This window comes from Syngnathoides biaculeatus, chromosome 3 (genome assembly GCF_019802595.1).
Source record: "Syngnathoides biaculeatus isolate LvHL_M chromosome 3, ASM1980259v1, whole genome shotgun sequence".
Taxonomy (NCBI): domain Eukaryota; kingdom Metazoa; phylum Chordata; class Actinopteri; order Syngnathiformes; family Syngnathidae; genus Syngnathoides; species Syngnathoides biaculeatus.
This window is the reverse complement of record NC_084642.1, coordinates 30,930,471-30,946,152: the sequence shown is the minus strand read 5'-3', so window position 1 is coordinate 30,946,152 and position 15,682 is coordinate 30,930,471. Positions and strand designations below refer to the sequence as shown.

Genomic DNA, 15,682 nt, shown 5'->3' with positions numbered 1-15,682 from the left:
AAACAAATGTTTGCTTAAATGTGCACACAAAAAATGGTTTTATCTGGCAAAAGGTTGGGTCCTGAAAGAGTTGCAGGATTCTGCCTTTGAACACCACCACAATTTTTTTCTGTTAAGAAATAACAGCCAGGTCTTTCAATTTTGGCGAGATGCTGTCTATAGTCTTGTTACTTTAAGACAAATTAAAAACACAAAAGTCCAGAGTGGTTATTGGGTATTATAGTTGCCGTCTGGCAGCTATTCGAACTATGAATATGGAATAAGGATATCTCAAGGCAAGTGATGGGATCATTCAGCTGGGGGGGAAAAAAAAGACAACCAAGATGTTATACAATACTTGTTTAATGCATTTAGAGAAAGAAGAAAGTAGTGGTCACCTTTAAAACATTGAACAGCCTTGGAAGATCCCTGAAAACAACTAAGTTGGAATTTACAAACTTCTGAAGGAAAAAAAAAATCAACAACATATTTGAATCAAGAATACCATGGAGACGATTCTCATCGTATTGTCATTGTTTACATCTACACTCGAGGCACAAATAAATCCACAGGATTTACAATAAACTACAAACCGCTGGTAACATTCAAGAAGTGCAAAACCAACTTATATCCAAAGAAGCCTCCCATGTGAAAAAAATTATGTTGTTGCAAGGTGTCAAGTTAAGAGAATATTACAAATTTCCAAGATACATTATTGGGTACATAATCTTTATTTGATGTTTGTTTATATCCAATGTAACATTTTCATGCGAAGCATTGTTGGATGTTCTGTAATGTTAGTGTTGTATTTCTGTTCACATCTGCATAGAGACCAGGTTTCCTTCTGACTATCCCACTGGTTGCCTGTTGGGCTGTGTCAACGTCACTGATTGCCTTTCTCAGGAACAGTTTAGAGAACAGGTTAGTGAAATATACTTTTTTAAATGCTTGCTCACACAGAAAATGTTAAATGTGGGCCAAAATCTTTGTTCAAATCCTTCTTGCACACCACCCAGCATTTTCATTGTAGTAATTGTACAGTGTAGTGGTATATATGGCTCGAGTATAGTGTAAAATAAAATGAAAAAATGTCTAAATGAATGTGTATGCCCACAGGAATGTACAGTATGCAGTTTAACAGCTGATAGGAGGCTCAAACAGACTGAACACTAAAAGGCAAAGCATGTGCAAAAAGACCTACAAGTGAAGGAAAGTTATTAGGTTGATGGAGAAACTAAAGTTTTATTCCTTTATTTGTACAGGAAATTACTAAGTAATCAATATGGTATAACAGTATCTTTGAAAATGGACATATGGTCATTCAGTGGGTCATGGGGAAAAATAGAGCACCAAGCAACAACAGCTGAGAACATGACCAAAATTTTTATGTGCACCCCTCAATATAGCTATACTTAAAATGTTTATAATCCGTCCATGATTATGAAATTACTTTATTTGGTGAGCAATTTCATTGCAACTAATTAACTTTTTTTTTTTAAACCTCTCATTCTTTAATCTTTAGGGAAGTGAAATGCTTTAGGTTACAGAGTAACCATGGCGTAGTAAGTAATCGTAGAAATGGTGATTCTTACTTAGTTTAAGGGATGCAATGACATTTTGTTGCCAGCAGAGGTCAGGCTGTGGCTGTTTGCTCTATTACCCTGATAGCATACAGTACTTCCACCAGAGGCAGTACACACCATAAAATTTTATTTGAAATTGAAATTAAAGCTCTCACCATACAGTTAACAAAACAGTGGTGCATCTTCAACTAATGGCCAAAAGTGAATTGTCTGCTCAGTAACGGGGGGCAAAAGCTCATCTTGTGAGTTTTGAGTCCTGAGACGAGGATTACATTGAGCAACTGACTGGACACAGGGTATCTTGATGTGCTCTCCATGCTTTCCTATATGATTGCCTCAATGAGCACTAAAATGAAATCCATTCAGAGACTTGGTGTATCAAGGATGCCCAAAAATATGATCCCATTCTGCCATTAGGTTGTCTTGTCCCGACAAGGTCAATAGTTATTTTATGGCTGCAATAAGCAGCTGCAATGCCACTGAACCTAGCTCAACAGGCCCCATTACAGGGTAATCAGACACTAGTACTTCTTTGTTTGATAAGGTATAATATTGTTTGGCATGTCGCATCAAACACATGGTAGAGAGAATGTATAGCACCCGTTATACTGAACAACATGTTGCACACTTAAGTCATCATATTTAGAGACATCCACCCCACATATTGCTTACATATCTCTACCTAGGTAGTTTTTTTAAGAAGTGTAGAGATATAAAACTCTTCAGTGCTCCTACATGACTTGCATTCTGACTACTGAGATCTGTTTATTTCAGGGCTTTCCCCTTTTGTACTCTGGCCTCATTCTCTCCTCCACCACTCATTCCACCCAGGGCTGTAAAATCATGTTTCCAGGCTGTGTGACTGCCCTTTCATCCTGTGAACAAGGGTGTGTGTGTCTGTGTGTGTGTGCGTATGTGTGCGTGCGTTCGCACGTGTGGGTGTGTGTGTCCACTTGCACACAGGAGCCATAAATAACACCCCCACCCTACACAAGGCCCCACTGAAAAAAGAATGAGGCAGATGTAAAAACGAAACAGAGGAACAACAGTACCAAAGTGTAGCATTGGTTCTGAACAGTTGCCCTCTTTCCCTGTTTGCCATTTTGAAGAGGGTGGGCCAGAGGCTGTTAGCTGGTTAACATAGCACTTAGTCTGCTCACATTCATGCATAATGACATGTGAATGTAATGCAAAGTAGCACATATCAGTGCTCCTTGACTTGTAGGAAAGGGTGAGGTGTAGGATTTACAGGCCATTTCTGGCAGCTGCTTAAATGGGGGTCATGAAGCAATAACAGTCTTTATTCTTCAGGCTCTACTCAAGTTGTTTTCTTATGGTATATGAGACATTTAGGAGACAGAATAGTGTAATGCAACAGAAATTCCCAAAATACTTAAAATGCTGTAAGTACTTCAATGATGATAAACTATTGCAACCACATTCGGCCCCCAGTTTGAACACTATTGAAAATAGAAGAACCAAAGGACATACATCAAGAAAAACTCCCCATGCAAACTTTGATCTTGCTTCAGCCAGTTCTTTCCCTTATTAGAAACTGTGACTGGTGTATTGCTCCAATCTTCCACTAATCTCTCTCCATGCCCAGCTCCCCTGCCCCCCCTTAAAACTGGTAATTGGCTAGTCGTTCTGATCTGTGCTCTGTCTCACAACCCTATTTCCCACTGTTCTCTCAGCAATAAGTAGATATGTATATCCAAGTTGCCAAGAGTAAGCCAAATGGGAAAGATAGAACAGAGAGAAAATACTTTACAGAGTGAAAATAGAAAAGCTTTTGGAGAAGTACGCACCTCAAGTTTAACTGGTGTAGATAAAAAGAACACAAATAAAAGATAATTGATTAAAAATTGTGAGGGAAAAAAATACTTCCAGAATATTGTTCGTCGGTGTATACTCAGGTTTAGGTTTATTCTTGGTCATCAAAATTGATTCACAGCGCAAGTAAAGGCACAGCACACCCCATACAATGCCTAAATAGCACTTTGTATTCACTCCTGTGGTGAAAAAATTGACTGGATCAATCACCACTTCTAATAAGGATCTGATTTCTTACCGGGTTCCAAGGACAATGTCACCAATTGGTGAACTACGTGACTCAGTGAATACAACGCAAAGTAGACTAATCTCTTGAACTAGAATGCCAAGACCAAATCCAGTGACTGTTAAATTTAGCATTGATTATAATGAATGTTGAACAGGGCAAAAGTCCAATGTGGTCTTTGTAAAGTGGGATCCCAACAATTGTTCAGTAACAATATAGGTGACCTACTTTATGGATACCGTCACCATTTTATTGACCTCAGGGGTCTGGAGGGCTGTGGAGTAGCTGCTTTTTCATATCACATAGGCAACTTGTAAAGCCCTTCCATCCACCACTTATCCGGGTTGGCTCTGAGGTGGCGGCGGTGGGGTGGGGTGGGGTGGGGGGGGGGGTCCCTGGGTGTTCCCAGGCCAATCGACAGACTCAGTCTCTCCAGCATGTCCTGGCTTGTCCCCTGGGGTCTCTTTCACTGTTCCCGGAACAACCCCCCGGGGAGCTGTCCGGGAGGCATCCGAATTAGATACCCCAGCCACCTCATCAGCCATCTCCGAATGCGGAGAAGCAGTGGCTCGACTCTGTGAGCCCCTTTCAGATGACCATGCTTCTTATGTATCTTTAAGGGAGGAAACTAATTTTGGTAGTATCACTCATTCGTGATCAAGACCCCCAAATACTTGAATTCGTCCACTTGGGGCAGAATCTCCTCCCTTATCTAAAGAGGGCATGACACACTTTTGTGGTGTGGTGGTGATCCTCATCCTAGCCGCTTCACACTCTGCTGCGAACCGCTCCAGTGAAAGTGAGAGATCACGGCTTGATGAAGCCAACAGAGCCACATCATCTGCAAAAAGCAGATATGGAATACTGATATCACCAAACTGCAACCCCTCTATGCCTCGGCTGCGCCAGAGATTCTGTCCATAAAGATTATCAACATAATGAGTGACAAAGAGCAGCCTTGGCGAAGTCCAACTTACTGCCGGCAATACGGACCAAACTCTGAAACCAGTCATACAGGCTTCGAACACCTCACATCAGGGGGTTCAATACCCCATGCTCCCAAAGGAGCCCCACAGAACTCCCCAAGGCACACTGTCAAAACACCTTCTCCAGGTCCACAAGGCAAATGTAGACTGGTTGGACGAATTCCCACAAATCCTCAAGGGTGGTGTAGAGCCGGTCCAGTGTTCCACGACCGGGATGAAAACAACATTGCTCCTCCTGAATCTGAGATTTGACTTCCCGACGGACTCTCCTATTTACCACCCCTGAATAGACCTTACCAGGGAAACGGAGGAGTGTGTTCCCCCTGGAGTTGGAATACAAACTCCAGTCACCCGTCTTAAAAAAGGGGACCACCACCCCAGTCTGCCAATTCAGAGGCACTGTCCCAGATGTCGATGTGATGTTGTCGAGGTGTGTATACCAGGACAGCCCCACAACATCCAAAGCCTTTAGAACTCTGGATGAATCTCATCCACCCCCAGGGCCTTACCACCAAGGAGCTTTTTAAGCGCCTCGCTGACCTCAACCCCAGAGATAGGCGAGCCTGCCTCAGAAAATCCAGTCTGCTTCTTCATGGTAAGGTGTGTCGGTGGAATTGAGGTCTCCGCACTATTCGTCCCACTGACACACAACATCCCCACCCAGGCACCACCCCATCCTCACAATACTCAATGTTGCCATCGGCCAAAAAGGCCCAGTAAGATTCCTTCTTCATCTTGACGGCCTTCCTCACTGTTGGTGTCCACCAATGTGTATGGGGATTACCGCCTCAACAGGCACCGACCACCTTAAGGCCGCAGCTGCGGTCGGCTGCCACAGCAATGGAGACGTTCAACATAGTTTGGATTCAATGTCCTCCTCTTCCACCAGAATATGAGCAGTTTTGTCGGTGGTGGGAGTTGAAAGTTCTGAATGGATTCTGCCAGCCTTTCCCAGCAGACCCTCACAAGACGTTTGGGCCTGCCATGACGGCCTGCCATTTTCCCCTACCATCGGCGCTAACTCTCCACCAAGTGTTGATCATTTGGCAGCTCCACCTTTCTCTTCACCCAAGTGTCCAAGACATGTGGCTGCAAGTCCGATGACAGGGTGTCCTGGTGCCGAGTGCACATGTGGACACCGTTATGCTTGAACATGGTGTTCATTATGGACATCCCGTGATGTGCACAGAAGTTCGATAACAGAACACCCTCGTTGGCCTATTCATCGTAATCACTCCCTTCCAGGTCTTACTGTCATTGCCCACGTGAGCATTGAAGTCCCCCAGCAGAACGATGGAGTCCGTAGTGGGAGCACTTTCCAGCACTCCTTCTAAAGACTCCAGAAATGGTGGGTACTCTTAATTGTTCTTTTGTGCAGAGGCACAAGGAACAATCAGGTAGGCGATGGGAGGCTACCTCTCATCCACCGGGGTGAACCCCAACGTACAGACAGAGAGCCGGGGAGCAGTAAGTACAGGAAGTCCTGGGGATTAAACGAGCTCGCCCTAAAAAGTTGCAACTTTACGACGCCCATGTCTTGTCTTCCATTTTGGCCCTAGCACCATCGTGTTTCTGCTTTGCTCATGCATATCGCTTATGTGTTTGTGCACTGGGAGTATATATATGCCTTTTTCACCCACCTTTTGACGGCTTATGGCCCAAAAGAAGAAAGCTGTTTTTGTTAGCAATGCTTGTCCAGCCAAAGAAAAGCAAAATCTTAACATCATAAAAAGATCGGAGAAAGGAGTAACACAAGTGAACATTGGTTAAGACTTTGGCTTCAGTCGGTCGACCATGGCGATTATTAGAACCAGTTTCTGTCGCCAGGGATCAGATCACCAAGGTCCCCACCTTTGGCCACCGCCCAGCTCACACTGCATCCGACCGCTAGGGCCCCTCCCACAAGTGGAGTGTCCATGTAACCCTTTTCGGGCTGTGACCGGCCGAGCCCCATGTGTCCAGGCCCAGCCACCAAGTGCTCGCCTTTTGAGACCCACATCCTGGTCTGGCTCCAAAGAGAGGCACCAGGTGACCCATGTCCCGACAAGGGAATCTTAGATCAATTATTTTTATGGAGCTGTGCTTTCTCTGGTCTCTCACCTAGAACCTCTTTGCCATGAGTGACCCTACAGGGGTGTGAAGCCCCAGACAAGTTACAGTGCATTGTGAAAGTATTTGGCCACCTTGAACTTTTTAACCTTTCGCCACATTTCAGGCTTCAAACTTAAAGATGTAAAATTTTCATTTTTTTGTCAAGAATCAAAAACAATGAGACACGAGAAGTGGAATTAAATTTATTGGATATTTTATACTTTTTTTTAACAAATAAAAACTGAAAAGTGGGGAGTGCAATATTATTTGGCCCCTTTACTTTCAGTGCAGCAAACTTACTCAAGAAGTTCAGTGAGGATCTCTGAATGATCCAATGTTGACTGATGATGATAAATAGAATCCACCCGTGTGTAATTAAGTCTCCGTATAAATGCATCTGCTCTGTGATCGTCTCAGGGTTCTGTTTAAAGTGCGGAGAGAATTATGAAGACCAAGGAACACACCAGGCAGGTCCGAGATGCTGTTGTGGAGAAGTTTAGAGCCGGATTTGGGTACACAAAGATTTCCCAAGCTTTAAACATCTCAAGGAGCATTGTGCAAGCAATCATATTGAAATGGAAGGAATATCAGACCACTGCAAATCTACCAAGACCCGGCCGTCTCACTAAACTTTCCCCTCAAACAAGAAGACTGATCAGAGATGCATCCAAGAGGCCCATGATCACTGGATGAACTGCAGAGATCGACAGCTGAGGTGGGAGAGTCTGTCCAGAGGACAACAATCAATTGTACACTGCACAGCCTTTATGGAAGAGTGGCAAGAAGAAAGCCATTTCTCAAAGATATCCATAAAAAGTCTCAAATTTTCCACAAACCTCCTGGGAGACACACCAAGAAGAATGGGCAAGAATTTCAGTCTGTCAATGTGCAATACTAGATAGAGAGATACCCCAAGCGACTTGCAGGTGTAATTGCAGCAAAAGGTGGCGCTACATAGTATTAATGCAAGGGGGCCGAAAAATATTGCACGCCCCACTTTTCAGGTTTTTATTTATTAAGAAAGTTCAAAATATTCAATAAATTTCATTCTACTTCACAATTGTGTCCCGCTTTTTGTTGATTCTTGACAAAAATATTAAATTTTATATCTTTGTTTGAAGCCTGAAATGTGGCGAAAGTTTGAAAAGTGCAAGGGGGCCGAATACTTTCACAAGGCACTGTAGCTTCTAGGATCATTGGATCACACAGACCACTCCACCACGATAAGGTGACGGCTCAAGGATGGTGAGAACGAAGGCATCACATTTCTCCTTTATCACCGTGTGAAGGCTCCTACAAATTCCAACGTAATATTTTATTTTAAGGCATAAAGTACAAGTAATTTAGCATTTCTATAGAGAAATTTTGTCATGACACGGCATTTCAATTTGCAGTAAATCTACTTTTACAGTTAATAACTGGCTTCGAAATGTAGACTTCAGATTCCCATTATTAAAGCTCACCTTGGCAAAGGTCATCCCATGAAACATTATCATGCTGTAAATTTTCCCTTTTAGGAAATGTATATTACAGGCTCCCCCCACTCTCCCAAATTTAAAACAGTCACCAGCAATGTTCCCTCAAAGCTGTACGCGTGCGCAATTGACCCCTCCGTACAGGGCACTTAACCACGCCTCCTGAAGTCACGTCACCCCACTGTTGCTAACCTCAGACAAACATTTGACAAAATGGCGTCGCAGGAAGAAAAGTCGAGAGCGAAATTGTCCGATTTACCAGCTGATTTTTCACTCGCATTCTTACCGAATAGTGAAATATCGTTGAAGAGCAGACAGCAGGGCTTCAAGTATTTCAGCGAGCGGTATTTCAATGGTATTTCCATGCATATCGACGGAGAAACCATTGATATTAGCGCGAGAACTTTCCGGAGTCAGAGGAAGACCAAGAAGCCACATAATATAATATATTATAACCCAAAGACGAATTCGTCATTGACAATTTCTTATTTTCGTGTTACATATCACACTTGTGTGCAGAATCTGTATATGTATCTGTATAGCCGTTTGTGAACCACCGTATGAAGGAAAAGAAGGCGAGGCTTGATTTACGAGTTGTTTCTCTCGTTTTCTTTATGTAACATCATGCGCTCCCCTCAATAATTATTCTTGAATTAGTGCCAAACCTACGTAAGTCCCGACCGAGTACGACAATCACTACTTTATAGTGTCCTCAAACATCCTTCCTTCAGTCTTGGTGTCTCACGTTGAAGGCTTTTAGGACTCGCTAGTCCGGTTTAGCTTAGCTCAGCGCCAACAAAGAGACACGTTTGTGCAGTCAGGTACTCGCAAAGTATTGCTCAACACAGATCGTGTGTCAATCATTCACACGTAGCTATGTTATGCAAGCGAAGAACTGCTAATTCATTTATATGAGTCATGTATTGAAAATCAAAAATATGGCTTACCTTCGTGCAAACATATCTGTTCTGGTTGATTTTAGCTGGATTCAGTTGATCATGCGGTCTTCCACAAAGTTTGATCCATTGAAGACATTTTTCGTACTCGGTCTTCTGTTCCAGTTGATTTTAGATGGATTCAGTTGATCATGCGGTCTTCCACAAAGTTTGAGCCATCAAAGACATTTTTCGTACTCGGTCTTCGGTTTTGGAAAGGGTACAAATTGAACTCCGTCAACTAGCCTATCAGGATACCTGTCGTCACTATTACAAAGGCCGTGACTACACCTCTTAACCATATCTATTGTTAAGGATCCCTAAGACGTGATAAAACGCAAACAAAAGCTCTACTGAACCATACGACTTTGTCCGAGGTTAGGGCGGACGACAACAAGGGGCGTGGTTTAGGCACATCTCTGGCCTCTGATTGGTCAGCGACGCGGCCTACGCAATTTCTACGGAGGGGTCAATTGCCCACTGGTGATGTCGTCTCCGCCCACAGACAGCTGGGAGACATAGTCTCTCCAACATGTCCTAGATCATCTCTGATGTCTCCTCTTGATGGGACATGCCTGAAACACCTCACCAGTGATGTGTCTGGGATGCATTCTAATCAGATGCCCCAGCCACTTCATCTGGCTTCTCTCAATGTGAAGGACCAGCAGCTCTACTCTGAGTCCCTCCCGGATGACCGAGCTTCTCAAATTATCTCTAAGGAAGAGGCCGGCCACCTTGGAAACTCATTTCGAGTGCTTGTATTGGGGCTCCTGTTGTTTTGGTCACGACTCACAGTTAGTGGCCATAGGTGTGGGTAGGAATATAGATCAGATGTGATTTTTCCGGTTATTGGGGGAATTCTGTCTTTTTAAATTGCATTGCTAAAAATATATATATATATATTCTCCGTTTTTCTGCAATATTCCGACAGTAACCCATGCCAGAATCCACACTCGTTCAAATTCCTGTCCGACTTTTGAAAGCGAGATGGAAGATTAAATAAACGTCTGTTGATGGTTTGAATTTGTTCCTCCTGAGCAATGAAAATGCTTGTTGTACACAAGGCGGTTCATGGGGCCATTGTCAAGTCAACACGATGACTGATGTAATCAACATTTGTTCGATTGACCACTGTGATTCTTTTGTAGATTAGTTCTTTAAATCATACAGTGGTCCAAGCCTTCTGACCCCCCCCCCCAACCAAAAATAAGCATTCAGTTTATAATGTAAAGAATAATAAAAATTATGTTGACCTTTGGGATTGGGTCAGTGATTTAGTTATTTTTTTTTTCTTTTTACCGACCCTTTTAGTACCGTGTTGGTACTGTGTAGCTGCCGCTTTTTTTTTTCTTTTACCGGTATCTTCTTTTTCTTTTCCTTGCGGCTTGTCCCGTTAGGGGTCGCCACAGCGTATGAGTTGTATTTGCCTGGAGTACTGAACAGTGTTTACTTTCCCTAAGAAAGGTACGAGATTAGAATGACTCTTCTTAGTCAATGACAATAACCCCCCAGTCGTTGAAAGAGAGAAGAAATCACTTTCTTTCAATCTATTGCGCTTATCCTCACTAACATCCCGGTCATGATGAAGCTTATTCCAGCTCGGGCGAGAGGCGAGGTACACCCCAAACTGGTGACAAGTCAATTGCAGGGAACGTATCAACAAACAACCATTGACACATACGGGCAGTTTAGAGTCTTCAATTAACCTACCCTGCGTGTTTTCGGGATGTGGGAGGAAACCGTAGTGGCTGGAAACAACCCACACAGGTATGAGAACATAAAACTCCACACAGGGGGGGGCTGGGATTTGAACCCCAGTCCTCAGAACTGTGTGGTAGATGTACTAATGAGTTGCTCACCGTGCCGCAAAAAGAAACTGAGTAAATCTTTTTGACTCCAAAATTATGAATTGCTAGTTTCAGGAAGGCCGCTACGGTGGAACAGCTGCAGAACATTGGCCTCACAGTTCTGAGGATTGTGGTTCAAATCCCTCCCCCCTCCTGTGTGGAGTTTGCATGTTCTCCCCATGCCTGTGTAGTGGATCTAACTCTGTTGTGTATTTTTTTTTTTGGATGATAAATGAGAAGACACACAGGTTGGCTGGTCTCAACATGGTTTTAATCCTCTCTCTGTATTACAATGGAGACACATTCACGGATGTTCACAGATTTCTCTTCACAATTACTCTCAAAACTCTTACACTCAGAAGTCTCACTAACAAGAGGAAATATATCACAAAAACAAATAACATGATTTACATTGCAAGAAATGAAAAGAATATAAAAGATCTTGCATAATGTCATATACAATCATCATTCACATACAGTAACTCATAATTGGCAAATTTAATTCTCAACCATCTGGTTTATAAATTCCAAAAAGACTTCTCAAGACTGGTTGGCTAAGGATCCCTCATCATCCCTACCCTGTATAATATTCTCAAAATTATTTGGTGACATAATGGCATGTAAGGAATCAGAATTATGCACAGCCATTTACTCAAATGTCCAAAAAGTTTTTTTTTTTCTTTGTTTTTTTTTTTTTTTTTTATGAGAAGTTTGGAAATTAGGGTTTGGAAAATGTATGGAAGATTTAACTCCCAAATGTGGAGGAACATACTGCACATACTAACTGAAACCATCAGCTTACTGGATTGGATTGCTGCAAGGCTTGGGACTTATCTACAGTAGAAGTGATGTTTTCTGTTGAATTCCATTTGTGCAACCGCTACCTATGACCTCTGTTGCGGAGCTCCGTTGCTTGTTAGGCTAGTCGACAACTCAGTCTGATGCCTGCGTTTCCTTGTGTGGTAATGTGATATTTATATTCTGAAAGCCTTCCTGCCAGCTACTGACACAAGCACATACAGTTGCTCTGTATATGCTATTTTCACTCCTTGCTTTGTAACATTGTGCAGTTTCTTTGTCTTCCTGTTTCCTGGATTTTGCATCCAAGTGTATGAGGTTCAGGCCATGACTATGGAGTAAATTTTCTTTTGCCGAGGTTTTAATTTGTGTTCTATTAATGGACATGCACACTTTGTCTATGTCTCTCTGCACAACCTTAGTGTCACACCAACACGCTTCCTACCTCATATCCCCCCATTCGCTTTACTGGGCAGTTTGCCATAGCAGAGACGTCAAACATCATGCGATTCTGCAGTTGTGTGTGCAATGTATTCAGCCCAACATCCCCAGGCATTGGTTGACAACCAAGCAAACCTCAGTCACAGGTTTCCGACAGCATGAAAAATAAATAAAACCATCTGACTGTTGAAAATGGTTTAGAATTTCAGTGCTGTCCTCAGTCCACTTCACTGAATGTCATTTTTCTGCTGTCTGGATAATTGGCAGTGAAGACGTTTTCTTTTGATGTACAGCTTTGGCTTTTTGTTCTGCTTAAATCATAAAACATGCTTCTTTTATACATAATGATGAGTGGAGCATGAATACATCTTTATTCTTTGACTTGAAAAAACAATGATATTGAATGTCAAGACTCATTGTGTTTCCTTAAGAGGTTTATACCCTCATTTTCTTTCGCAATAACATCCAAAACATTCGCTGTTTTTCTTGTCTATATATGTGTTTTTCTGTGGTGTTTTCTTTAGTGTAAAAGTGTTACCATGAACATGAGCATGGGCATTGATGCGTCTAAGGAAATAATGACATGCCAGTTAAAGGAAGACTTTGTTGAAACTAATTGGAATGAGAGCACACATTAAAAGTTAGTAGATGAGGGTTAAGTGTTTCATTTAATGCCATAGTTATCCACAGATTTCACCAAGAAACATCTCTAAATTGGAAAAGTATTATTGAAATTCCTCTCTCTCTCTCAGACATTCCAATGAACCCAGCTGGAAAACTGACAGCCAATCAGCGTTTGCCATGCCTGCAGTGCTTCCTGTTCTAACCCCCCATTGCTCGCGGATACGTTTCACCGAACAGAGAACGTCCACTCTCTGGCATTTTGTGGCCGATTTTTGTGAAAAATAATTACAAACAAACAAAAAAATAGCATGATGTACAATGTTTAAGCCTGTGCGCTTGAGCCAGAATACATACATCCAGCACTTGAGTGTTATAGAGGGGGCGTGGCACTAACTACGAACAATAACAGTCCTATTATATGGACCGTGGACATTTAATGCTTTTGTCAGGAGTTGGTTTCAATGTAGATTATACAGCAGGCGTGGCCAGACTTTTTTTTTTTTTCCCTTCCCCAAATTGTACTTTTCAAGCACTCCATTTCTCGGGTTCGACCAGCAGCGGCGAGGGGGGGCAGGGGTGGTTTGCATGCACGCATCGCTGTAAATAGTAACCGGAAGTGTTGTGTGCTTACAAGTATATATCCATCCATCCATTTTCTTAGCTGTACGATAGTCGCAGGAATCTTGGAGCCTATCCCAGCTGTCAACGGGCAGGAGGCAAGTTTACACACACGTAGACACGGGGAGAACATCCAAACTCCACACATGGAAGTCCGGGTTTGAAGAGCTGCGCCACCCCCATAACGTATGTTGTTGCTTATACAATATTAGCACGTGAGGCTATAATTCAGCAGCTAATAACCAGCAATGAATAGATGCGTGCAAATTTCCCCGGCTGGTGAACGAGCCTCAACTGCGAGAGCCACAGCTGTATCCTGTCAGGTTAACCGCATGGGAAGTTAAAGAAGGAGAAATTTGGGTGCGTTTTCTCATCTTTGTTCCACAACACGTCGTCATCTTGGCTTAGCTAGAACGAATGGTCTGTTATGCTAAGCACCGGCGACGTCAGGAATGTTTCTTCTGTGTTTGGCTCTGAAAGCTGGCACACATCTAGATTTTGCTTGGGTTTAAAAAAATTTCTTTATTTTTAATTTTTTTTTTCAATGAATGTCCAAAATATATGTAATATTACTTCACATTGGAGGGTTTATTGTACATATGAAATTTGGGGAGAGTCTTCCTTTAAGTGTTTAACATCAACTTTCAAGGAATAGCTAAATGCATTTTCAATTCTGACTTAAACAGTTCTTGCTTTGTTGTTGGCTAACACAAGTGGAAGACCTAAGTGTAAGGGTAAGGTTTCAATTGCTTAGTACTTTTCAGATCTCTCAAACTTACACATACCATAATCCTGAAGTTTTATTTTTTTTTCAAAAGGCAAAATCTACACATTATTGCTGGAGTAGATTTTAATTTTTAAGATTAGGAAATATGAACTTTTTTATATGGTCTTAATGTTCTGTATACTGTACATTGTCTTTTGTCTTAAGTTGTTCTATGAAATAGTCCACTCTCAATTGGCAAAAACCTGTGTGAAATGCCAAGGGGACTTCAATGACTTTGAAATCTAAAATTCTCCCAAATGCACTGCAATGAAGGGTAGAATCTATTGTATATTTGCCTGTCTCCCCTTTGTCCATGTAAACTGTTTGCACTGGCCCCAAATGCCATGCCTTTTTTTTTTTGTATTAGTTTGTATTTACATAAATTCAAACTATGCCATCATATGGCATGACTGCGAAATACAGAATTTTTCAACGTTATATCTTTACTTTTTCCAACAATGCTACGCTTGTCATCAGGCAGTTGATAACAAGTGTTAAGTTTGTTTTTACCTCTCCTGTCTAAGCGATTTTACTACAAGAACTAACAAAGCAGTTTAACAACCACTAGTATCTGGCATGAGGAAGAACCAGAAGGTTAGAAATTGAGTCTCTTCCAATGCAACATCAGAGGTTACAAAGCTGATTGTTCTTTGTAGAGCTGGAGCTTGTCATCTCAGCATCTTTCTCATGGGAATATATTGTAAAAGAGAGCAGCAAGGGAGGCTACCCACTCTTAGTGCATTTTTATTCCTTAACGGAGAATATGTAAGCCTTGAATTGTGTCTAGACTAAAGGCACTCAGACAAGGCAATTTGTACCATACCCAGGAACGCTAGACAGGTAAACATTGCAGATGTCCCAGGTTACTATATATGTATTTGAGACTTTTTTTTGCCACTGTACCAAACTGGAGCTGTTAACTCTTTGTCAATCTCATTAAATTTTGCCCTAACCACCATGATACTTCAGCCCAAGATCTTTTACTTATGCTAAATCTCTGGTGAACATTTATCCAGGTCAAAAATTTCTTCGTTAAAGGGAATAAAATATTGTATGACCGAACCGCAGCATTACAAATTGAAAACCTGGATTTTAAATGGCTTTAAATGTGGCTTGCCAAAACTATTATCAATATGTAGTGTTGGATTTTTCATGGCCGACGTATTTTAATAACACATCATTCAAGCTTGGTTTGATATGAAAGCTTTATTTATTTATTTAAAATGTGCTCATTCTTGGAAAATCCTCCGTTTTATCTTTTAAAAGCAAAAGAAAATGTATTTGTATTGCACATTTCATACACAATGTAACTCAGTGCGCTTTACATGATTGAAAGCATTCAAATACATTAAAACATTTGAAAAAGTACAATTAAAACAGCTGAATGAAAGAAATTACACCGAAAAGTAGAAGTACTCTATAACAGATGAGAAAAAAACTTTTTTAATCTGGATTTGAAAACACTCACACTTGGGGCTGA

General features: G+C 41.8%; 1 protein-coding gene across 5 annotated transcripts in view; it reads left to right on the top strand.

Moving 5' to 3' along the window:
* The window catches only part of trip4 (thyroid hormone receptor interactor 4), a 116,566-nt gene that overhangs the window by 6,783 nt on the left and 94,101 nt on the right, over nt 1-15,682 (top strand). For 4 of the 5 annotated variants that reach the window (XM_061815324.1, XM_061815325.1, XM_061815326.1 and 1 more), the window contains exon 11: nt 809-900. In XM_061815324.1, the coding sequence (XP_061671308.1) occupies nt 809-900 (92 nt within the window). Of the gene's footprint in view, nt 1-808; nt 901-12,946; nt 12,974-15,682 lie in introns of those variants that run through there. The other variant, XM_061815327.1, reaches the window with a different exon arrangement.